This window comes from Chroicocephalus ridibundus, chromosome 4, assembly GCF_963924245.1.
Source record: "Chroicocephalus ridibundus chromosome 4, bChrRid1.1, whole genome shotgun sequence".
NCBI classification, from domain to species: domain Eukaryota; kingdom Metazoa; phylum Chordata; class Aves; order Charadriiformes; family Laridae; genus Chroicocephalus; species Chroicocephalus ridibundus.
In genome coordinates, this window is record NC_086287.1 from 44,586,115 (window position 1) to 44,610,392 (window position 24,278).

The following is a 24,278-nucleotide window of genomic DNA, read 5'->3' on the forward strand; positions in this document are numbered from 1 at the left end:
TTACTTTATGGCTGTGTATAATAGTAAAGCACACATGGAAGCATGCACTTTGGTATGGATGTAGCATTAAAAAAATACAAATGGTGTTAATACTTCTATTAACAGTGTGCTGGCATCTTGCAGCTGTGCTTCTACTACATCAGTGATTAATATCTCCCTGCTAAGCTTGTGATTTACTAGTTTTAGAAAAACAGAGCGTGTTTTTTAATCTTGGAGCAGCGTTCAGTGTTGGCCATTTGTCATGCTTAAAAAGAACAATTATTCCACTGTAGTCCAGATTATATGTGCAATGTGCAAATATTATACTTTCTACGGTATGTACATAGGAAGCAAGTTGCCTTGAAGACTTAGCGTACCTTTTAAAATGCAGCGATGTTACTTTAGAAGAAAATGCAATGGCATGGGTTGTCTGAGTTTCTCAAGGCTGTATGCATTTTAAGTTTGTTGTCCACAGTACAGAAGGCAAAGCTGGACAGGCCTATCTTGAAAAAACAGTGAGTAGGCCTAGGAACCAATAGTCACTATCTGTTTGACAGCGGAACAATCTGCCACACACCAGCTGTTCCACAGCAGCCACCTATGTAACCAGCAACTGCACCTATGTTTTTTTCAACAAATGAGCCCCTGATGGAGTACCTGGCTTACAAATGAAGCTCTGAGGGTTCTCATCTAGATCTAGATCATTTTTGTATCTATAGTCATTAATGTCCTTTCTTGCCTTTACTGTCTTCTCATCAGGTCCTTATAACACCAGCAGTTGTAGTAGAGCAAACCCCATGTGTCTGAAATGTTTGATAGTGAGGTAAAACTCTTGCTTGTTGCTGTTATTGCTGGTTTTCCTGTCTCAGTGGAAAACTCAGTCACAAACATATCAAACATATACCTTTGTTCCTTTTCTCACTTTACAGGAGACAACAGTGGATGATGCTCACATCAGGGCTATCAATGCCCTGGCCATGAAACTGGAGAGACAGAACAAGGAAGAAACAAAGACAATATATACGCGCCGGAAGCAGCTCAATGAGAAGTGAGTATGCTTTTAAAGCTTCTGTATAAAGCAAAACCAAGAAGGGAATATTAGGTGTCTGGGGCTGGGATAAATGGAGGAATCGTGACATATATTTTCTTCTTTAACATCATAACTACCAAACATCACACACTGGAGTTGTCTTTCAAGACTTTCAGAGCAATTAGCCAGAAGGATTTCTAATCTAGCAGGGCCAAACTCGCGTTTTCAGGCTTGGAGGCAAATATGCTATTTCACAGCACTTTACACACTAGATCCGTGAAGCTAAGACACTTCCATCTGTTCACATAGTTGTCCTGGTGAAGTGCATATTGCTTTTGCTACTTCACGGGCCACTAGCTAAGAACCAAAAGCATGAAGACAGGGATTATGAGGTTATTGAGGGTTTAAGGAAAATGGATTGGTACTTTTTAGCTTTTAACCCCCATGCCGCCCTGAAAACTTGGAATAAATATAACCAGGTAGTCTTGTCAGGATAATCTTGATCTCTGTGATGAGTCCCCTGTCATGGGGAAGTGGGGATCAATACACAAGGTAGCTCAGAAATCCTGTTTTTTAACTTAGATCTGAGTATTATGAAACTCAATTGTGGAAATACCTCTGAACTACACCTCTAAAATATTCTTTTCAATAAAAGGTGGAACAGTTTCCATGGTAACCTGAATGCATACAGGAAGAAGTTAGAGGGAGCCCTAGAGATTCATGCCTTAATCAGAGAAATTGATGACATCACAGAGAGAATTACTGAGAAGGTAAGTTCTCAGATTTTGATTAATTGACATGGGAAAATGTTCTATTTTGCTAACGATGATAAACCCAGGCATGACCCTTGCTAGAGAGTGAACTTTGATAGCTGTCTGTGTATCAAGTTTGCATCTCCTTCAGACAGTATTGAGGCAAGTCAGTTCTGAATACCAAAAGCCAGTTAGTTAGCTGAATTACCATAAAGCTTTTTCTGAATTATTTACTTATCTTAAATGTAGCAACTTCTAGTGTTCCAAATTCAAAGCTAGTTCACTCAACACTAGCTTGCATATCTCTCCCTGATGTGCAATGCAGACATATTAAATATGCAACTTTGAAAAGTTGCATAAAAATCTTATTCATTCAGAAATGTAGGTAAATATGCCTATCCTGGATTATAATTTTGAGATTAATAGAAGAAAAAGGCTAGATAAACACCAATTACTTCATCCACATAACTAATGTTATTAACTATAAGTCAATAGGCAGATACATAGTGGTACTACTTAAGATATCAAGGCAGTTGATTTGAAATTTTTATAACAACTTTTACTAATGTATTTCTTCATTGTCTGGGACTTCTTTTCTGGTAGGATTCTGAGGGTCAATTTTATTTTCCATATTTTCATAAAACACACTTGAAAATTTCTGTGGCACAATTTAATGGGAAGTATTGGGCTGTTTTGGTATATGGAAATAAAAGGGAAAAGAAAGATTGAGAAATGCAGTGAAGCATTCCTGCCTTTGCTTTATATGTGAATGGCCAGAGGCACCTTAAGTAGGTTTGCGACTGTCCAAAGAGTTGTGAATTCTTGTTCCATCTCCGTAAGGAGTGCAGACAAGGTGCCCTGATGATATTTATAAAGACAATAAGAACAATCAGATGGCAATACAAAAAAGGGAAGGAGGAGACTATTTGAAAGAATTAAGATATGATCCTTTTGCTTTTTGTCATCTTCACCATTTGCACATCCTACTGCCCCCTTCAGAGTGTACTGATACAAGCACTGGATTATGGGAAAGATGTGGAAAGTGTGGAAAACCTGATTCGAAGGCATGAAGAGATGGAGAGAGAAATCAGTGTTATTAAGTCCAAAATGGAGGTAAGAAGTGTGGAAGTACAGAGGATACTGTAAAAAAGTTCATTTTTGCTTCTTGGAAACATGGTGCAAAGATCGACTTGACTCTTCAGATTCATTAGTATGAATTGCACTGCAATGCAAATGCAGCACAGATTTCTTCTCAGTAAAATACTGTGCTACTTAATCCTACTTCGTTGTGCCAAATGTTATTCTTCCTGATGCACCAAATCTAAGAAGAGAAGTCCCTTTTTAACATGTTAGCTGATTCTCTGGCCCTCGCCTACAAGCCAGATTAGATTGTCCTATATCTTTTGGAAAGTTGGAACACAAATTTAGCTCTCCATCTTTCCCCCATTTTCTGTACTTACTTGAACCAAAATCATGACTCTAGTTCTGTTTAGTAATGAAATGCAGAACCCACAGTGCACGTAGTTTTCTGACACAGACATCAAAACCAGAAATCTTAGATTATAATTGCCTGCCTGATCAGCTCTGGCTTTTGTAAAATGTCCAGTTTGCATCATTTAGAACTGATCTTGAGCATTAAATATGGGTCTAAGCTCCTATATAATTGCATATTTTTAATGAAAAGAAATGTTTTCAACTGAACTGCAGTAGTAGAAATCCTGTGGCAACCTCTCACAGTTTTCACTGTTGGCCAGAGTTTTAGGCCTTTTCATATAGAAAATATTTTTACAAACTTTCTCAAAACTTTTTTTCCACAATAGTATGCAAATGGAGACAATATGTGTGATACCTTCACACATTTTGACTTTATTAGCTAATTCTCATATGAAACGTGGGAGATTACTAGTCAGCATTCCACGGACAGTGTTAGCAAGGCTGTATGGGGGAGTGCTGCACAGAAACAGAAAGATGAGCAAGGTTTGGGTTTAGGTCTGGTTGGGTTTTTTTTTGATGCTGCTGCAAATACCATGTACAAAGTATAATATCTGTACTTTTCTTATGGATTAAAACCAGCCTGGCATATTCTCCTTTCTGCATCACTAAAATTCTTCATTTTCATTGATTTGATGGAGTTTTACAAGAAAGATATCAACTTTAAATCTGGGTTAGTGAGCGTTCATCACTGTTTATCAGCCTGTGTTAAGGAAAACAGCATCAACTAGAATTCTACACTGAAAGTAGTGTTTTGATGCTGCTGTTAGCTGAAATAGATACAAATGATTTTTGAGTCTTCTGTTGAAAGGCAAGTCTGGTTGCTTCCGTGTTCTGCCATATTTTCATGGCTTTTGTTACCCATCTTAGTTAGACTAAGCTAATAGAGGTTACAATTAGCACTTCATTTTCCTGTATGTTTGTCCCTATTCTTCAAAACTACTTTCTTAAGTGTAAATTAACATTTGTGCACATGAAGCAGCACACACATCTCTTTCTTCACATGGATGATTGCTCACAAATGCATATGTATTTTTCGTGCATATAAGTCCCTCTGTATATTTTGTTATTGTAATTTAAGTACCTGCTTTTGAAAATCGGTATCTCAAAATGAACTACTTTTCCTGAAAGGCAGACTCAGGAATGAATATAAGCATTTGGCATAAATTCACCCCACTATAAATCTCTTCCCAGCCATTGCAATTGGAATCTTTCCGCCTTTCCACAAGGAATCCATCCATAAATGACAAACTGACTATGAAGCAACAGGAGATGAAAAACAACTGGCTACGACTCCAGGGACAGGCCAAACAAAGGTAAAGACTTCTAGTGGTCTGAATATCTCTCATCAGGAGCAAAGCTGCTCCCCGGAGTCTCAAATCTACTTGCCAAGGGCTTTTTAAAAGTTTCTGAGGATCCTTTACAAAGTTTATGCAGGCAGCTAAGACACCTGCATTGGAACAAGTGTGACTTGGTACAAGAAAAGTTCCACTGATGTGACTTTGGGAAAACTTATCTCACCAAATAATGTTACTAAAATGCCTCCAGACTATCAAAATTAAATCTATCATAAAGCATTTGTGAAAGACTTAATTTTGGATGGTTCTAGAAGATTATTTTTTCCCTTGAATCTTTCCAAAACTAGAAAAGCTTAGGCCTGAGTTGTAATCATTGCTGGAAGCAACAGCTATGAAGGCTTCTTCACCTTTCTTGTCCTAATGAACTGATATAGAAAATAAGATAAGCATGTTATCTCCAAGGCAGTGTGAGTCTCCTGTGATTTTGGTTTAACATGAGGACTGTTAGGAGCTGTATGGCAAAGCTAGGAGGCTTGAATTCACTTCATTTGGCTTCTGAGGTAACTGCCTCTGCAAATGAGGAGGGAGAGGTAACTAGATAATTCTGTGTTGGATAATGCTGAACTGCACATTGTGTGGCAGGAAAGAGAAGCTGGCGGCTTCATATCAGTTGCAGAAATTTAACTTGGAGATGAAGGAGATCCTAGATTGGACACAAAACATCAGAGGCTTAATGGAAGCAGGGGGACTTCCTAAAAGTGCAAATGAAGCAGAAAGCATGATTGAGGAACATCATCAGAGAAAGGCAAGTATCATCATTGCTTCCAGTTGAACACACTGGGAATCCTTCCCATGGGAATTAACTGCTGCAGACACAGCAGAATTTTGCTGCATGCGTCTTGTCAATAACAAGGTGAGAACACGTTTTCAGTAACAGACTAGGGACAGAAGACACCTGTGTATTGACAGAAATCTATCCCATGGGCTGTTTGGTAGCTCCTGTCCCTGCAAAAAGTCTCAGAAAGCCCCATTAGCTCTCACCTGTACTGCTGTCTAGCCCTGTAGGTAAAAAGCTGGTTCAGTATCAAAACCTGCTCGCTGCTGATCTCTTTATTTGGATTGCCAAAAAGTTAATGCCACTTTATTCTAGCTTTGATTTAGATTTTGTCATGCAAACTCCATTTGCCTGAGTGGAAATTAAAAGCAGCAGTTTGTTTCACACAGGGCAGTAAATTACCATTGGATAGTACTACACATTCAGTTCTGAAACACTTCATATTCCAGTACTAATTACCACACAATCTTTTGGTGGCTAATTTGGCTAATAATTTTTGGTGGATTTTCTAAAAGGAGTGATATTACTAATTAACCTTTGAAAAAAAGTTAATATTTTACTTTTTTTCCCAAGTGTCATAGCTATCTTTTAGCTGTCATGTTACCTTTTCTTTGTAGTTATGTTACTTTTTCTAGAAATCATGTTCACAGAATCATGACTAATATCCAGTGTTTTGTCACGCCCATTATTAGAACAAATAGTTTGAAGATCCTGATTCTTTTTCTAGACTTGAATTTAGTATGAAGTAGCTGAGTCCTCTCCTTTTGGAGCCTTCCATTTTAACAGTGCTGTCTCATGTCACAGACTTAACAATGTTTTTGCTAGTAATTCTTTGTCACAGTAGTAATAATACAAACCACTGATGTAATGTCCTCCAAATTTAGATGGTAACAAGTTCTAAGTCTTTAATATCTGTTAGTAAAGTAACCCAAATGGTTCTAAGGAGATAGTCACGCAGAAAAGGAGGAATCCAGGCAATATGTTCTTTTCTATTGGGTTGACTAAACTAAAATTATAGACAAGAAAAGTGGAGGGGTTTTCTTCGTTCAGATTAGTGGCTCAAACCAAAGTCCTTAGGAGACACTAGAGTTGAACACAAGGTGCTAATCTGGATTAAAAAAATAGAATGGCTATTTTACATTGCATTTTACATTTCCATGGCTATTACCTATGATTGGGCAACACCACCACCACCACCCCCCCACCACCCCCCCCGAAAAAGCCCTAAAAGCAGCAGTTCTAATTTCATACATTTAATAGTACATCTCATAGTTTTTAAGGTGGTTTGTGGGTTAATACATGGTATTATTTCAGCTCATGGGGTTTTTGATTTTCAGATTGTTTACGTTAGGAGTTCCACATTCAGTTTGCAGGGGCCATAGTTGCTTATGATGCTTTCACCTTCAGGAAACAGGCATAACTCATTCCTCAGACTAGGTGAAAAAGTCAAATGTAAAGGGAAAAGGTAAAATTTTAACACTACAAAATAAAGTAAAACCTTGTCTTTAATGCAGTAATCTAATGCCAAGTTATTTGGCAGGAGAGGAAAAATTCTAGGCAGTGTTTCTCATAAGAACAACCTTTATGTAGGAAGACTGTGGAGGGATGCAGTATTACAGTTCAAAACTGTGTTCATTTATATCTAAGCATTTTCTAATCTGTTTCTAATTTAATCCCAATTTTGATTTGTAGGAGACCAATTATTCCTAGAGCAATAAAGTAATTTATTGTCCATGTTTATTTTCTCTTAGGCAATTCTATGCTCTTTCAGTAACATAGCACAAAGATGAATGATTTTCCATACAAATATTAGTGTCGGAAAGTTACAGCCCATATTCTTCCCCTTAAGGCTTGTATGCTGAATAACTGGCGTTCCGTAAGCCCTTGACATCAACCTTAGTAATGTATTTTAGGAGGAGATTGAAGCACGAGTGGAAAGATTCAACTCTCTCAGTAACTATGGTCAAGAACTTGGCAATTCTGGTCACTATGCAACCCCTGAGATTCACCAGTCCCTCTCCAGACTACAGCAAGCCTGGTCTGAATTGATCCAAGCATGGCAGGACCAATATATAAAATTGTTTCAGGCACAAGATTTACAGGTGAGTAAAAAGACGTGCAATGACAGAGAATTCACATGCCACTGACAACTTTCCTCGATACACACAGCAAATTTATAAGATGGTACAATGAAAGATATGCTAATAATACTCGGTGTTTAATTTATATTTCACCGGTTTCCAGAAGGCACGCTGAGGGCCAGGCACATTCAGTGGTGGCAAGACTTGTAGAATTTGTACCTTTACAAATCAAAGAAATTTTTGTGGAATATGTGCTCAGGTGTTTTTCAAAGGCTATAAAACTTAGCAAAATTTGGTCAAACTCTCATACTTCTGGAAAAAGGCACATACTTAGAATGGAACATCACTACTTTACTAAATTCCGTAACTTCCCCCCCAAAAACAGGCAAGTATTTAAAAAAAAACCTGAAGAAAAGTTTAGCATGGACAAAATACTGTGTTTTTCCCTGCATTTTTCTAAGAAAATAACTGTTTTGGCTTTAGTTTCCCAGAAATACTTCCTTGTAACTGTCATCTCACAAAATTTCTGCTCAAATGGCTTGTTGGCAAAAGTTAGAAATAACTGAAATGGAGATTTTACAATGGGGAATGTCAAGTACCTCAAATAACAGCTGGTGCTACTAGTCCCATCTAAAAAGTTTCATATATATGAGAACTTAAACCATATGGTAAGGGCTGCTTTCATGCTTATTTATGCAGTACATTCTACTTATTTCAGGCCATGTTACCGTCCTTTTTATTGGCCAGTTACCTTACGCAGCATTCTCTACACTATTAGCAAACAAGCTACAAATACTTGTATCCTAGGTCTTAGACAAAAAGAAATAATTATATTATATTATAAAGGAAAAATTCACAATAATAATTTTTACACGTGTTTTTTGTAGCGTCCAATGCTTATTGCCATCCAGTGCTATGCAGTTCATTTTTTGAATAGCCCCGGAAGTTTGGTTTTTTCAGCATACTCTGTCAAAGTCAGGTTTGCCTCTGTTTTACACCATGTTTATGACTGCTTTTTTTTCCTATACAGAAATTCTATGGCTATGTGGAACAGACTGAGAGCTGGCTCAGCAGCAAAGAGGCTTTCCTAGCCAATGAGGACTTAGGGGTAGGTGCTCCGAGAAATTACAATTTTCTCTGCAATCAGTCTGGAGGAAAGGGAGCTGTGAAGTATGATGATGTGCTCTGAACCTTCCTGTGATCTTTCTCCTTCTGAAGTTACTGCTCCATCTTGTTGACGGTTTAGGATCAGATTTCTTTCCTTGATACTTTACACGGGACAGGATTCTCAGCCCCAAGAGTAATGAAACAGTCCAACTACTCCAAAGATAGCAGGAAAATGAGACTGCATCTCTCTAACTGGTCATATCTGACCCAAGTACATTTACCAGCAGTGTGCAAGTCATCGCTGCTGTCACTGCAGATGTACCCAATGTAGCTTTAGATTACCTACCTCAGGTTCCAGTAACACTGCAATAACTGAAACCACAGACAGAAGCATGGGTTGCAAAAACTACACAGGGTGCTGGATATACATTCTGATGCTTAACTTACCCTGCACTTTGTATAGGTAATGCTACCAAATTAGTTGTGTCTGCAGGAAGTACCATTACATCTCAGATTTCAGTGGAGGCATAATGTGAACAAATGTATGAAAAACAAATGAGTATATGAGACCTAGAAGGAGCCACCCATTTTCCAGTCATATTTAGCTCAGCAATGCACAGAAAATGCTCTGTGAGTACCTTCCCTTTCAATGACTCATGCAAGTCATTGAAAGGGACCCAGAAGTTTAGATTTTTTTCTGACCTATTTGATGTGAGCTTTATTGCTTCCTTTAGAGTAGTGGGAAAGCAGAGTTTATTGCAGTAACAACGTTTTGACACCACTGATTATAGTGCAGAGGGGTCCTGAAAAGAGAACTCTGAGTCATTAAGCTTGGGATTCACAAATGTTACAAGAAGTCAGATTCTGTGTTTCTCTTCAGATTAACTGTAATGTCAGACTCCAGTCCTCAAATCCAAATCTGGATCTGAGCTCTTCCAAATTCTGTGGGTTGAAACCGAGGCTACAATTTTAATCTCTTTCTGTGACATATTTGTTCACTTAACTCTGATCTCAGTTTGTCATCCCACATTTGCTTCTAAAATAGCATCTGTCTTAAGACTGATTTACGATTAGGACCTGATGCTTTATGTCTTGAGAAGTGGTATGTTCTATGCAGCACAATATGCAAGAGAAGCTAAGCATCCAGCTTAGCTTTCAGTTTTTACCCCGAAACAATGGCCTCAGACCATGCATAGAACATTATTTAGGCCACAAGTCTCAGATTCAATGCCAATAAATTTCAAAGACCAATAAATTTTCTTGACAGCTTGCAAATGTGGGGTAAATGCCATTTAGCTTCTGGATTATCAATGTTGTGGATGGAAAACTCCAACTGAAAGCAGCTTCCCTTTGTTGAATTCTATCCAGGACTCAGTGTCCAGTGTGGAGAGCCTACAGCGGAAACACGCACAGTTTGAAAAAGCACTGGAAGCTCAGATGGAGAAAATTGATGAGATGGCTTCATTTGCTCAGCAGCTAACGCAAAACAAGCATTATGACTCGGACAACATCACCAACAAATGCCAGGCTGTTCTGAGGAGGTGAAGTCAAACCTTTCCTGTGTCAGCCACCCATTTCTTTTGCAATGAGACTCTCCCCTGTGACTAATATCTTTAAATGTTTTAAGAGAGCCATAAACTAGTTTGCATTTATTCAACTTTGTGCCTTGCACTGTGGTCTTGCCAAAATGGCCTGATTCTAGTGAATATTTCATTAGGAGGTTTCCAAAATACAGTTAAGCGCAGGGGGAGCGGGATTCAGAAAAAGGCAGTTTTCCTGTAATTTGGTATCCTGGCCTGGCCATAGGGACAGTGCTGCAAACAAAAGACAGAGGCCTGCTGTGCCATTAAATACTTCATTATCATTTAATACCATCAAGAAAGGTCATTTGGTACCCAACTACTTTTTCACTGCTCTAATGGGGTTGATCCTAAAGCCCTGCTCAAATTATCTACTGGGGCATTTGCAATTTTTCTGATCAGATCTTGCCCTTTCATGTGAATTACTTTATTTCTCCTAGCACATTCCATATCGTTCATCTTAAATAAATGCTGACAGTAGAAGCAGCTGTATTCAGTGCTATGGTAGATGAAAAGATATATTTAAAATTTACGAAGAGCAATTGGAGATCCCTTTAGTGAACACATTAATTTATTAATATGATCAAACTATGTCATCCCTACATTAGCATGAATAAAGTGCTGCAGGTCCACATTCGGAAAAAAAAAGATGAAAAGATGGTGTAACTTTGGTTTATCAGTGACAAATACCATCATATTCCCTGGCTTTTCATGTAAGAAACATGCTGAATTTTTGTTCTCTTGTACCCTGAAAGGCCATAATGGTGATTCCTAGAGACAGACGTCATATATACAGAATTTGTGTGTAATTTAAACACACTTATCTGTTAGTAAACCTTCCTATAGTGTCCTGAGCATCTTTTCTGACAACCTGAATCATGTTATTGACAGTTCTCTCGTGGAGAATGGAGGGTTAGATCACATGTGGTTTAGAGGTGAAAATTGAATACCCTTATTCTATCTAATTCACTCCGTGGCTTTTACCTCACACATCTGTCTTCATCTCAGAAAAGAGAAACTGCTGGAGAATGCTGCTGCTCGCAGACATCTGCTAGAGGAGTCAAGGCTTCTGCAGAAGTTGCTGAGGAATTCCTTTGAGGTACAATTACACAGGATTCATGGTATTCTGGTCTCTTGAAACATACTGCACTGCATAGATCTGAATTCCTGAAGAGATTTACTGTGAGAAAAATCAAGGAACTGAGTCTGGAATGAGATGATATTAGGAAAGACAAGGATAAGAGTGAAGGGATATTTTTCAGCTTTCAAGTCACAGCTTCCCTCCAGTCACCATATGAAAGATCTACTGTGCATTGGAGGCCAGCAAAATGCAGAAGAAATAAATGCATTAAAAGGGAACATGCCACCATCTTAAAATTCATGGGAAGAGACAAATTAGTTCTTGTGGGATACTGGCAATGGGGTAGCAATAGGGAAGTAATTGCACTTTCTCCCCCATACACACGTGCACCCACTCACTTTCTCCCTGCATGGGGACTATATCATGGAGACAGCCCCCTTTCCAGGTAACTGCTGGTAAACAGGGATATAGGGGTGACTTCATTATGAAAGACATGAGGAGCTTAGGGAAGCAGAACCTCAGGAGGACTACTCATTTGTGTCCCCACTCACTAGTCCCATGTTTTATACATATGAAAGGAGGGCGTGGCAGGTTGGAGCTGAAGAAACACTGAAGGTTATGTCTACTTCTCTTCTTTCCTCCCCAAAGGTGGCTGCCTGGATCAATGAGAAGAACAGCATTGCCCAGGATGATAGCTGGAAGGATCCAAGCAATCTGCAGACCAAACTGCAGAAGCACCAGACTTTCCAAGCAGAGATCATGGCCAACAGAAATCGCCTGGACTCCATCAAATCTGTGAGAGAATCGGGGTTGATGGCAAGACTGGGCAACTGGCATGAAAGACTGCAGATAGTCTGTTACAGTGATCTCAAAAAAGCCAGGAGGAATCACTCTCCCCTCACTGACATCATTCACACTTCCCTGAGGGGACTGGGAAGCTTATTCTTTTAGTCCATCAAGATCTTGTGTCCATTGCTTGCTTTCAACTTCTATCTCATTGTCTAGCATGACCTTGCTATGTATATTCACTGTGCATGCAATGGAAAGGGGTTGGTGTTTTCAACAAAAAATTTAGTCCAGTGACTTTAGGGACATCTCTCTGGGGTGAATGCCACTTTAGAGGTGCACCTATTTCTTTGCAGCAGGGAACCTAGCTGATTGGATGCAAAACTTCAACAAGCCAGATAAGATGTATCCAACAAAAAAGGATCAAGAAAAGTTTTCAAGAGTTGCCTTTGCAGAGACATGCTGGTAGGAGAGATACGAGGGAAGTCTGACAAGCTTTGTCAGATACTTGGCAGAAGCTGTGATCAGATGATGAGTTTGGAAGGACAGACTGTTACGTGTTTATTAACCTTATTTTCAGCACAGTGTTTACTAGCTGTATTTTGCAATAAATGATAACTAAGCATTAAAGATAGATTCCCTCCTCAGACTCACCCACATCCAGTATTGCAGAACCCCAACATAAACTTTTTTCTTTTTTTTTAACCCCCTCCTGTGCACAGACACAACAGGAGGGTTAAAGGGTGGAGTTACAATTCTCTCTAAACTAATCTAGTTTTAAAGAGTTGTTTGCACAATCTCTGTCTCATTATTTGTTGATGCCCTGTCTTTTTTGTTTGGAATAGCCTTAGAAGCTGCTCTTTAGAAGAAAATTAACATCTGCTGTCCTGGTATGGCATCTTTCTCTTGCTGTGCCTCCTCTTCCCCATTGCAAAACGTAGAACTAGCTCAGTTTAGCTTTCTAAAGCAAACTTGGTCACAGCTTAAGGGGGACTTACAGACTCTTCTACCTGATGAAGGTCTTGCTGTGCCCCCTCTACCTCTTCCTCTGCCAACCAGTTAAGCATCTGCAGCTCAGAGATTAGAAATGCAGATAAACTTTTATTACATAATACAGTGGGAGAACAGTACATGGTTTAAAGAGGTTTTATTATATCACACAGTCATTCACTTGTATGAGATACTTCTCAACATGTAAGGAACAGAATAGAAAAGGACAGGTGGCTGGGCAATCTCAGTGATCATAGAATGCAGAACATCACAGAAAAAACTGAGTGCTTGCAAACTAGGCTCACTGCCAGCTTTTAGGCGATGCAGGTGTTATGTAATGAAGATTCTCTTTACCCTTTGTCTTCTAACATTGCCTTCTAGCATTTCAAATAATTTCAGAGGCCAGAAAAACAGGAAAATCAGCATCTGCCCTAGTTTCAATAAGCATTTTGCCTTTATCTGTTTTTAGTTCGTCTCTGCAGCTTCTATCTCTTATGTTACGAGATGATGGCTGCAGCTGGCCCTTTGCATAACAGTGCCAGTAGACTGTTTATGGAGGTAAAAGTGATATATTCATTCAGCAAACTAAGAAAACTTTGACTGTTCTCTCTGCTATAGGAAGGGGAGAAGATGCTCCGTGAGAAGCACTATGCCCCTGAAGCCATTCAGTCCAGACTACAGGAAATGGAAGAGCTATGGGAGGAACTGCTAGCAAGTTGCCAGGATAAATGGGCCAAGCTGCAAGACACTTACAAGGTAATACAGGGGTGCCAGTACTTGGGTTTGGTGTCATTTCCAGAGATAGCTTGGCTGCCTTGCTACACATCTCATCTATGACTGTGTCACTTGATACAATCAGACATGATTCTTAAAGACGGTTAAAGCAAAGAAACTACTAAGTGTGGACCAGAGATCCCTATGGAGGGAAAGGGATTTGTAGGCTCTGTTCCCTTCTGCTTTATGCTGCTAGTTTAGATCAGGATTCTAGAGGGGCATACTGAGGGAAAATGTGTTCACTCATATATGTCAGCTCTCTGCATCTGTCCCCATGGCATCTTTTCTCCAACACATTGAGAAAAAAGCCCACATTATTCTAGCTCCAGGCATATGACTTCTGATGACTGAGTTTTGCATGGGCTATCAGACACTCTGTGGGTATAAAATAGAGCTCTCCCTTTAAATGGCTTTCTTTTAAGGTACTGTGTCCATTATTTGTATTTGTGAAACACAATTAAGATCAGCTCTTGATGTTCTCCGCATCTGTTCTTGCATTCACTCTGACTGAATTGTCTTCTTCATTTGGACCACCATCATATCTGGGAAAAGTTCACCAAGCACCAGAAAGTTTCTCTGTGTCTGTGTGTAATTCTTACTGAAAGTGGCCAAGATTTTTATATCATATTTTCTGACCTAAAGGTTTAAATGACCTTTTCTTCGTGCTTGTCCTCAGGGCCTTCATTTTCAGCGAAGTGTAGAGGATATGGAGAAATGGTTGGAAGATGTGGAAAATGAGTTGAAAGCACCATGTAGTTACAACGATCTGGTGGTTTTGAACAGTCATCTGAAGAAACAAGAGGAACTGGAGGAAGATATTGCTGGCCATAGGGACCGGCTACAAGAGCTTGTGGTCACAGCTCAGCAGTTCCAGAAGGAGAAGCATTTCCTTGCTGATGAACTAGAAGAAAGTGTGGATCAACTGGTGCAGAGGTGTGTGAGTGCCTGGCCTTCTTCTGCCATCATTTTCTTATTTTTATCAGCTTTTTTCTTCCCTGCAAATGTTTTTTTCTTTCCTTCTCTACATCGTTCTGAAAAGAACATTTTGCATTCAGTCCTTATTAATCTGCAGTCCTCGTTGGGTTTTCTTTAAAACCTACAGATACAAAAGTCTTCGTGATCCTCTGCAGGAGAGACGTGGGAGTCTGGAGGCAAGCAGACTTCAGTACCAATTCTTCCGAGATGTTGATGAGGAGTTGGCCTGGGTTCATGAGAAGCTCCCCATGGCTTCCTCCAGAGATTATGGCCAATCCCTGGCAACTGTTCAGAGTCTACAAGAAAAGCACCAGGTAATGTAATGTGACAACCATTATCAGTCTTTAGAATCAAAGAGAGATCGCAGAATTCAATTTGCCTCTGGCAAACTTCATCTGCTGTGTTTTGGCTAACAGGATTCAAGATGCTAGGGATTACTCTAATCCATGTCTGATAATAATGACATTTTTTGAAATATATGTCCATGACTTGGCAACATGTGGGATTCAATAATGCTTGTCATTGCAGTGGTGTAGGTACCACACCATATGCTTTTCTGTGGACACATTGGGTCTGTTGTGCATCCTATCATAGCTTCTTTGGGCAGCAGATGTCCTAACAAATATGGTTTGAAACTCAGTAAGTACATTGAAGCACAATGATTCTCAGATGTTTCAGGATGAGCTCCCAGGAAAACATCTTTCCCCAAAACTCTTTCTACTCTGGAGGGAGGGAGTTAACAGGATATCATGATAAGCCTTAGCTGACCTTCGTTCCACTGGCAGCTTTCAAGATAGCTGCTGAATTATTTCACAAGGTTCAGATGGGCCATCAGAGAAAGCAGTGCCTGGACCACTGTCATCTCAAGTACCAATAAAACAGCAGCTGTCTTCCTAATCATTTATTAATAAGGAGCACTGTTTCTTTGCAAACATGAGGTGGAAGGAAAAAAAATAAAATCCTGCTAAAAGTTTCCAGCAGCTATTGGTATTTAATTCTAGCAAATAACATTTAAGTGCAAAGTCAAGTGCCTCTGGGGAAAGTCTGTGCAATCTCCAATAGGGCTGGGAAAGACAGAACATCTTATAAAGTGGCAGTATGTGTTATATATATATACATATAAATAGAGAGAGTAAGCTCAAGCATTTGGTGCAGTCTTCATGTCTACAAATAAAAGTCTGAACTTACAAAATATCTGAAATGCCCCCAGGGTAAAACATCAAGACTGCTACAGGTGACATACTAGGACAGGGATGAAGTCTCTTAAAAAGTTGATTTATCCTAGATGTACTCACAATTTAATGAATGCCATTTTTTTTAATGCCGTTTTGCTTCTTATTGTCCTGGAAGCAGAATTAAAATATAAGCTTTGAATTCTCAATCTTTTAGTAGCTAGAGTCACTAGACCATTTTTTTTTAAATGTTGACTTACAGGCAGACAAATGTCAGATGTAACATAACAGTCAATAATTGAATATACTATCAGTTCCACCCTCCATTGTTTGTCTTAATGAGCCAGATTTCCAAAATTCAGTCCTTGGTCCATTACCACAAAAAAGATTGTGTGTGAAATGTATCAACCTAAAAAAAAAAAAAATACTGTCTTGCAAAACTGCATTTACACACAAATATAATATGCATACACACAGCTGCTCTGTTTGGAACAGTTTCCCCCCACTCCTCCCCTCCCCCCTCTTTTTTTTTAAATTCCTGTTGTTATAAACGAAGTACTGTGAATATATGTTCCTAAATGTTCAACTGCAAAGTTGTTCTTCACGCTGCTAGCTTATTATTAATACACAGTACAAGATGTTTTATAATCTTTGCCACTGGATTCCATTCTGCTGGGGTCAAATACGGTGTCACTTTTCAACAACATAGTGGCTATCTTGAAATTAATAGGGGGAAGTTAAAGGCAAGATTAGAATCAGAGCTCTTTCCCAGCCAAGCCTGATATTTAAGTTGAAAAAGCAGCTCCTCTCCTCAGAGAAGGCCTCTCTCCTACATTAACACTGCACTGCAGTCTAACTCTGAAACTGCTTGTTTCACAGCTATGAAAATAAACACAACAATTGTAAAATGGTGGGGTTTGTTTGTGCTCAAGGTGCTCAGGTGTAGTTAGCTGTGGAATGCGCATCCACCCACAGACAAATTGATGGCATGGTCCTTAGCCACCCAGGCAAATATCATATTAGGGGGCATATGGAGGTATGCACATGGTTTTAAAATCTACTAGTCTTCAAAAATTAATTTCAAGTAAAGTCTTTGAGAACTGGTTCAAGTAGTTTTCTTCTCTCCTTGTCCTCCTGGTTGCCTGGTAGTATGTATACTCACAGTGTTTGCAATGGCTGTTATGCAAAGCTGCATCTTCTACAAAGGTGTTGGCAAGTGGTAAATACTGATAAGCAGGTGAATTGATTGTTCTTCCCTAGACATATTTTAATTCAAGAAACACTGTGTAATGGGGTGGAAGTGGGTTTATCTCAGTGGAATCTACAGATAAGAAGTTTCTGGTTAGAACCTCTTCCCTCCACACCCTGAGGTGGACACACACCAAGGTCCAAACTTCATGTCTATATTTGATTTCTGTAATCACTCCTTCATCCCCCAAAAAACTCCTCCACTCCACTTCGAGCGTTCACTCAGTCTTTGCACCTCTGACCCATCTTTGTGTATAGAAAAGAGATTTATAATGGAATTGCATGACTACATTATCTGGTATAAAAATCTCCATAATGTTTTTTTTTGGTCTGTCATTTTACTGTTTACTCTTTCCAGAATTTGGAGAATGAGATAAGCAGTCGGGATGCTTTGACCAAAGCAGTGCTCAGTACAGGGCAGAAACTGGTAAGGGGAGGCCACTCAGCCTCTCGAAAGATTATGGAGCATCTGAAGGAGCTCGAGACTTCTGTAGAAACCTTGAAGGCAGAGGCTCAAGAGAGGAGACAGCGGCTGATGCAGTCATATGAGGCCCATCTGTTCCTGAATGAGGTAAAGATGGTTCATGAAAGATTTATTTTGGTCTTTCTTTGCTTAAAAAAACCAGTACCTGTATTGTTGGATGGATGTAAGTGCTGAGATAGGAGCAGATTTTTCATATCTGGTAAGCATAGATACAGTGGAGAAATAACAGTTACTTTTCCAAGTAACTGAAGTGAGGGATAAATATGTAACCTTAATTACTGGCTTCTGGGTACATATTTTGTTTGAATAGTGTCTGCAAGATTGCATTACAGGAAGGCACCTAAGCTGGTCTCTGTTTTCACTGATGTGTCTCTTTGGGCATCCAGTTTTCTTTGTCTTGACCTAAATCACAGCTGTGTTCAGGCTCATCCCTGTATTTTTTACAGCTACTGGAGGTGGAGGCATGGCTGGCAGAGAGGAGCTTCATTCTGGAGACCTCTGATTATGGGAAAAATGAAGAATCCACACAAGCTTTACTGCGTAAGCTTGAAGCTACCAAGCTGGACATGGATGGTTTCAGACCCCGGATTGAGAAAGCACAGGAGACAGGTGCCAGCTTAATAAACAAAGGCAGCCCAGAGAGGTAAGAAAGTGAAAACAGGCTTCTGTTCCACATATAACAGAAATGCCCAGAGAAGGCAAATACAGAAAAGTTCAACCCTCAGTGGCTGCTTGATGGCTTATTCAGAAATATGACTTCAGGGGACATCAATCCATCCTTCACCACCATCACACACACTCAGCCCCCAAAAAGCTTTTTTTAATGTTTTCATGACTGTTGTTTTTTAACAACAGGCCAATCCTTTGTCCGTTGTCTATTCCCAGGAACTCATTTACCTAGTTCTCATTTACCATAAACTTTCATAAAACACTGTGCTTTGGAAAGGAAATGGACATTCGTGACGGTTCACTGTTTTTCGTTGTCAGTTTGCTTTTATATCTGTGGAGGAGGAAGTGAAAAGAACAGCCATTCGTATGAGATACTTTAATTTCCTGAACTAGCTGGTTTTAATGGCTTGGTGTAACTCACTCAATGATGTTATCTGGTTTCTTCTGTATTCTGAAGGTGTTGTAAATTCAACCTGTCAGAAAGAAAATGTTCAGAAAGAACAGTAAAACAAAGACATACCTTCTGATTCTTGTTCTTTGCAGTCCGGCCATACTTTCAAAGCTCCAGGGGATCCTAGCAGACTATCAGTCTCTCCTACAGAAGGCTGAGACCCAGAGAAAATGCCTGCAAGAACAATTCCAGCTCTATCAGTTTGAAAGAGAATTCCAGCTGGTGGATGCATGGCTTTCCAGTAAACAGTCTGTAGCAGAGTCCGATGACTATGGGCAGGACTTAGATGATGTTGAGGTAAAAGAAAAAGAAAGGTATTGTATGTATTGTGTGGCAAAGCAGGAATATATTTGCTGCAGATTTTGCGTGGCTGCTGACAGTAAAGCATGTTACAGTGACAAAAACTAAGTGAAACAGTTTTCTCTGCAGCAAGAACCCAGACTGGTTTCTGTCTGCTTATACAGGGCTCTCTGAGATAGCATCTTCCAACAGAAAAAGTAGATGCATCAGAAAGTTAGCTTTTTTGGGGATAAGGTGAGGTCAGCGCACTTCACTCCTGGCCCTGATTATAAATTTGACACAGCCTAAAAAATTGGACACGACCAGGGCCATGGTCTTGTAACAATTTCAGTGGAAAACACTGAGATGTGGTGTTCACACTTCTGGCTGATGATTTCAAGGATAAATTTCTCCTCAGGGCACACAGTACAGAGAGGTATCATTCACAGGGTCTGCTCCTCAACAACTGCTGCATTATGTTATGTTAAGCCTAACCGGTTACGTTTCTTAGCTCTTGATCTGGGCAGTCTCTGTTTGTCAGGATGTGGGTGATTTTTCTCTGTGACATAAGATGCTAAATGATCAAGACAATAGATACCGTCTTCTGACTCCATACCATCTGGGTTTATCAAGTGATTTGCACTTGTAGACTGTAATACATAGCTTTTGTGTTATACAGTACAGAGAAAGTGATTCCTTCTGCCTCTCTCATAGAGGTAGGCAGAAATTCTTGTATCTAAGTCTGTGTCACCATTTATCCTGCAGGTGCTGGAGAAAAAGTTTAAAGATTTTGTAAATGAGGTGAAACCTCTGGGACATTCCAAAGTTGTCTCCTTAAATGAGTTAGCATCTAAACTAGAGAAGGAGGGCCACAGCAAGATGGACATTATCCAGAAGAGAACAAAGCAAATCAATGAGACGTGGGAGAAACTATGCCATGCTATCCAGACAAGGACAGAGGTAGGAAATACATGAAAAACTGGGGCATTGAATTCCCTGCAGTTTCCCATGTTCCTTCTTCTTTTCCTAAACCAGTGCATTCCTCATGTTGAAACACCATGTTTATAAGAGCAATGGGTATGTTCTGTTCTGTTCTTTCTTGGTCCATTTCCCTTTATAGCTACTGCTTACCCTACTGTTCCTGGCAAGGCTTATACTTGAAAGATATTTGTCAGCCTAGAGTAATTCTGTTTTCCTTAATTCACTGTTATCCTTGGTTTCTTGAAAAACTAAGCCAGTCTAATGGTTTACCACCACTAACAGGAGGCTGGCTCTGGCACTCATTGGACTCTTTATTGAATGACTTCAGCTTATTAAACAAGCTGAAAACTCTTCAGATTTTTTTTGCTGAGTTAATTACTTGAAATCAAAGAAGGCATATGGGAGAGAAGGTGATAGAGGACACAGAGACAACCACCCTACCTTTTGCCAGCATTTAGCTGTTAAATCATCACACCCCCTCTCATGAAACTGAGGTCACAGATGTGTTTGAAAAGCAGAGAGGACACATAGAACTCAACAACTCTGTTTGCTTTAAGGAGAACATAAAATATAAGATGTCCTCAACTCTTTTTCACTAGCGTTACACACACATTTTGCTTATGAAATAGGCAATCTCTATTGTCTATTAGACAATAGACCCTCTATTGTCTATAGTGTTAGCAGCACTAAATACATGATAATTGTTACTATGTAGTTTGAATGTAAAATATTATAAGAACATTTTTTAATCCTCTCATTTCAGAAAACCTAATTTTCACTTAACTCCTCTTATTTTCATTGTTTGCAGTGTAGGCCTCTATTCCATGCAAGTTTTTTAAGACACTTACTTTGGTTGAGAGCGCTACCTGGAGAGGGCAATTCATGCTCTCCAGCTTGATCATTTGTCTTATGTAGGGATAAATTGCTCTTTGGAGACATCTGATTCTTTCCATTGACATAGAGAACTTGAGGAAACTGGGTTGGCTTGAACACCTCACTTTCAGGTGACTTAATTGGGAAGGTGTTTCATTCCCACTCTTGTTCAGTCTGTACTGCATTAGGACGTACTAAGGTTGCCCTTTTTTGTGCTGCAGATATGTTATATAGTATTACCGTTAAGTTGTTTCTTCATTCCAGAATCTAAGAGCAGCCCAACAAGTTCACCAATATGATCATGACGTCGATGAAATAAAGGGTTGGATGCAGGAGAAAGAGGCAGTGGTGGATATAGATGATTATGGATATGATCTTCCAGGTGTACAGACACTTCTCAGCCAGCTTGAGGGAGTAGAGGTAAGGGGATCTGCCATGAAACAGTGTCAGAAAAGCATTAATGGCAAAAAAAAGAGGAGACTGATGCTTGATTTGAAATCCGCTCAAGTGCCTTTTTTGCAGGACAACAAAGGATAAATTTATTGCACCCTGAAATATTCATTGTGCTTCTCAGAAGAGAGGCTTTTCCTCCTGTTTTTAACATTGTGATATTATATTATTAACGCTTTTACTTCTAAGGATGAGCTTCTCTTCTAAAATCTGTTCCAAATTGTTATTATAATTACAAAGGTATCATCTGAGCTACAAGAGACTTCAACTCCACACTTATCAAAATAATCAGTGTGTCACGTCTAAAGACTCTTCTTTGGTGTTTGATGATGAATGTTAAAAGGCTTTGGGAGGAAACTGAGAGGAAAGTCTTGACAGAGTCATATTTCCAGCCTCTGTGCAGCCAGTGGCTAGAAAAGATATGCACCATCTTTAAAATCTGCTTTTGATAGATGTAAGATAGATGTAAGATGCTCTTACAATCCATTCTGTCTCTGTTCCAGAGAGATCTAGGAGCCATCATGAAAGAGCTGGAACGGATTCGGGGAGAGGCTTGGCACCTCAGCCGCACATACCCTCAAGTCAAGGAAAACATTATGGAGAGACTCACAGATGTGGATGAGTGCTGGGGAAACCTGGACAAGAAGTTTCTGGAGAGGAAGGCAAGACTGAGCCAGGCAGAACAAGTCCAGCTCTACTTCAATGACTGCAGGGAGCTGATGTATGTATTGGCCCCTTGAGTCTGGCAGTGGGCCTTATTTCATGTCTTTCCCATATAGGATTTTCTAAATTACACCTGTCAGTTATTTGACTCCTGTCCCAGATGCTCTGCAGCTTGCTTGCAAATCTCTTTGAATAAATACATGGCATCTTCTCAACAGCACTTCACAGAATTTACCACACATCAGAGGTGACCGTGCCACTCCACTTCAGCACAGCGTGCATGACAAACCCACATTTTTAGACTATTTCCTAGACAGTCTTGGAGAATTCAGTCACTCTGGATAGATTTGGCAGTCTTACAATTCCAATTGAAAATACTGTTGGTTCTGTAGGAAGATAGGTGAGTCTCTGCTAGATAGTCAAGTAATTTATACACCTATACAGATACTAGCGCCCATTTTTCTCAGAGTCAAAACAACTACATTAAAGATAACCTTCTAGAATAGGTTAGCACTTGCTCAAGTGCTGAAAGTGTTTCACACACATGTATTTAATACGATTGGCCATATGCGCACACTCTTCTGTCCATTCTTATTAGGGGTCAGTGTTTTGCAAGAATTCAATTGCTGGAAAATTCCATGATTTTTTTTTCCTTTTTTAAACTGAATTAGAACAAAATGATGAATGTTTAAAGCATCTACAAAGTCTACTTTTTAAAAAAATATGTTGAGCTAAGCATCTCATTTTGTTTAAATCAATCATGCCAAAGTATCCACAAGCAGAGGTCTAATGTAAAAATTGAAATAAATAATGGAAATATGCTATACTCAAAGTGGCAGACCAACATTAAAATATTATATTTTATAATTTTAATGTTATTTTTATCAAAATTGATACACTTTTGATGGAAATAGTGTTTTTTAAACAGGATTTCTCACAGAAGAAATATGGACATTTTTAGTTCAGTGTAGTTAATGGAAGAGTTAATCCATGACAGGAGTAGAAACACAAAGACAGTGAAGTGGTTACCACTGACTATTGGACATTTACTACGCTAAGGGATAGATCCTGAGCTCAGGTAAATCAAGATGCATTCGTGTATGCCAGTTGAGGCTCTTGGAGTAGAAAATTTTCCTTAAACAGTACCTTCTTTGCGTGAGTGCTCTGTATGCATATGAAGTACTTTCATGCATGTTGATAAGATTAGATGGACATCTGAAAGTCTCTGTGTCCCTGTACCACGTATAAAAGTACTGTGAATGTATACAGCCAGGGCATTTGCAGTTACAGTTCTTTCTGAGGATTTGAATGTGCAATGCTTCAGTGTGTACAGATGCTGCAGCTGCCTTTCTAACAGGCTACGTATTGAAACAGCACTGGGAATATTATATCAGGTTATAAAAGTCCACAGATGTATGAGTGAACCTTAACCAGTGTTTTGGTATATTCCTGTCTTTCGTGAGCAAGTGAAAGTCTGTATGCATGTCTCTGCCGCCATAGGATGTGTGCATTCCTGAGTATCCAACAGACTCAGATTCCTTCTGTTTTTCACCCTTTTGACTCTATTCTGTAGGGCCTGGGCCAATGAGATGCATGCACTAGTGATATCTGAGGAACTGGCAAATGATGTCCTGGGAGCTGAACTGCTTATCAAGCGTCATGAGGAATACAAGCGTGAGATAGAGAAACAGTGGCTAAAATATGAAGAAATGCAGCGGGCAGGAGGTGACCTGATGAAGAATGGACATTTCATGTCTGTGGAGGTGTGTTGATGAGTTAAATATTTTCCAAACAGGAGTGAACAAATAGGACATTAAAGAGGCGGGAGTTGCAGCTTTGTCTCTCTTTCAAAACAGAAGAACTAAACAGGAGAATCAGGTTCTCTACCATTAAAAGCTGCAGACTTCATGTCACATGTAGGAAAAAAAAACCCCACCTTTTAGAGTTCTTACTCCTCTAACAACTGATTTTGAAGCTGACCATAAAAGAATAGTCTCTGGGTTGATGATGACTATGTGGGGGGATAGGGAGGTATTGCTATTTCACAGAAAAGATGTGCCACATAAATGAGATTTTAGCATTTAACTACACAAGACCTAGGATAAAATACATCACAATGCAATCAACTATAGGATGGAGTGACGTCCCTGAGTAGACAAAAAGGTATGTAATTTTCAGAAATGTTATAGACTCTAAGGGGCAAGAATGTTAAAATTTCTGTGATCCTGTTATCTATGGTACCTTTAGAC

The 24,278-nt window shown here is 39.4% G+C and overlaps 1 protein-coding gene across 1 annotated transcript in view; it reads left to right on the top strand.

Annotated features, from left to right (window-relative positions):
- SPTBN5 (spectrin beta, non-erythrocytic 5) overlaps positions 1–24,278 on the top strand; it is a 98,731-nt gene that overhangs the window by 65,542 nt on the left and 8,911 nt on the right. The window contains exons 40-59 of the mRNA XM_063332736.1: positions 909–1,027; positions 1,665–1,779; positions 2,761–2,874; positions 4,447–4,568; positions 5,193–5,355; positions 7,299–7,487; positions 8,497–8,574; positions 9,942–10,114; positions 11,162–11,252; positions 11,883–12,029; positions 13,629–13,766; positions 14,461–14,717; positions 14,887–15,073; positions 17,538–17,750; positions 18,110–18,306; positions 18,876–19,080; positions 19,828–20,022; positions 21,181–21,336; positions 21,870–22,087; positions 23,603–23,792. Of these exons, the coding sequence (XP_063188806.1) occupies positions 909–1,027; positions 1,665–1,779; positions 2,761–2,874; positions 4,447–4,568; positions 5,193–5,355; positions 7,299–7,487; positions 8,497–8,574; positions 9,942–10,114; positions 11,162–11,252; positions 11,883–12,029; positions 13,629–13,766; positions 14,461–14,717; positions 14,887–15,073; positions 17,538–17,750; positions 18,110–18,306; positions 18,876–19,080; positions 19,828–20,022; positions 21,181–21,336; positions 21,870–22,087; positions 23,603–23,792 (3,267 nt within the window). The remainder of the gene's footprint in view (positions 1–908; positions 1,028–1,664; positions 1,780–2,760; positions 2,875–4,446; positions 4,569–5,192; positions 5,356–7,298; positions 7,488–8,496; positions 8,575–9,941; positions 10,115–11,161; positions 11,253–11,882; positions 12,030–13,628; positions 13,767–14,460; positions 14,718–14,886; positions 15,074–17,537; positions 17,751–18,109; positions 18,307–18,875; positions 19,081–19,827; positions 20,023–21,180; positions 21,337–21,869; positions 22,088–23,602; positions 23,793–24,278) is intronic.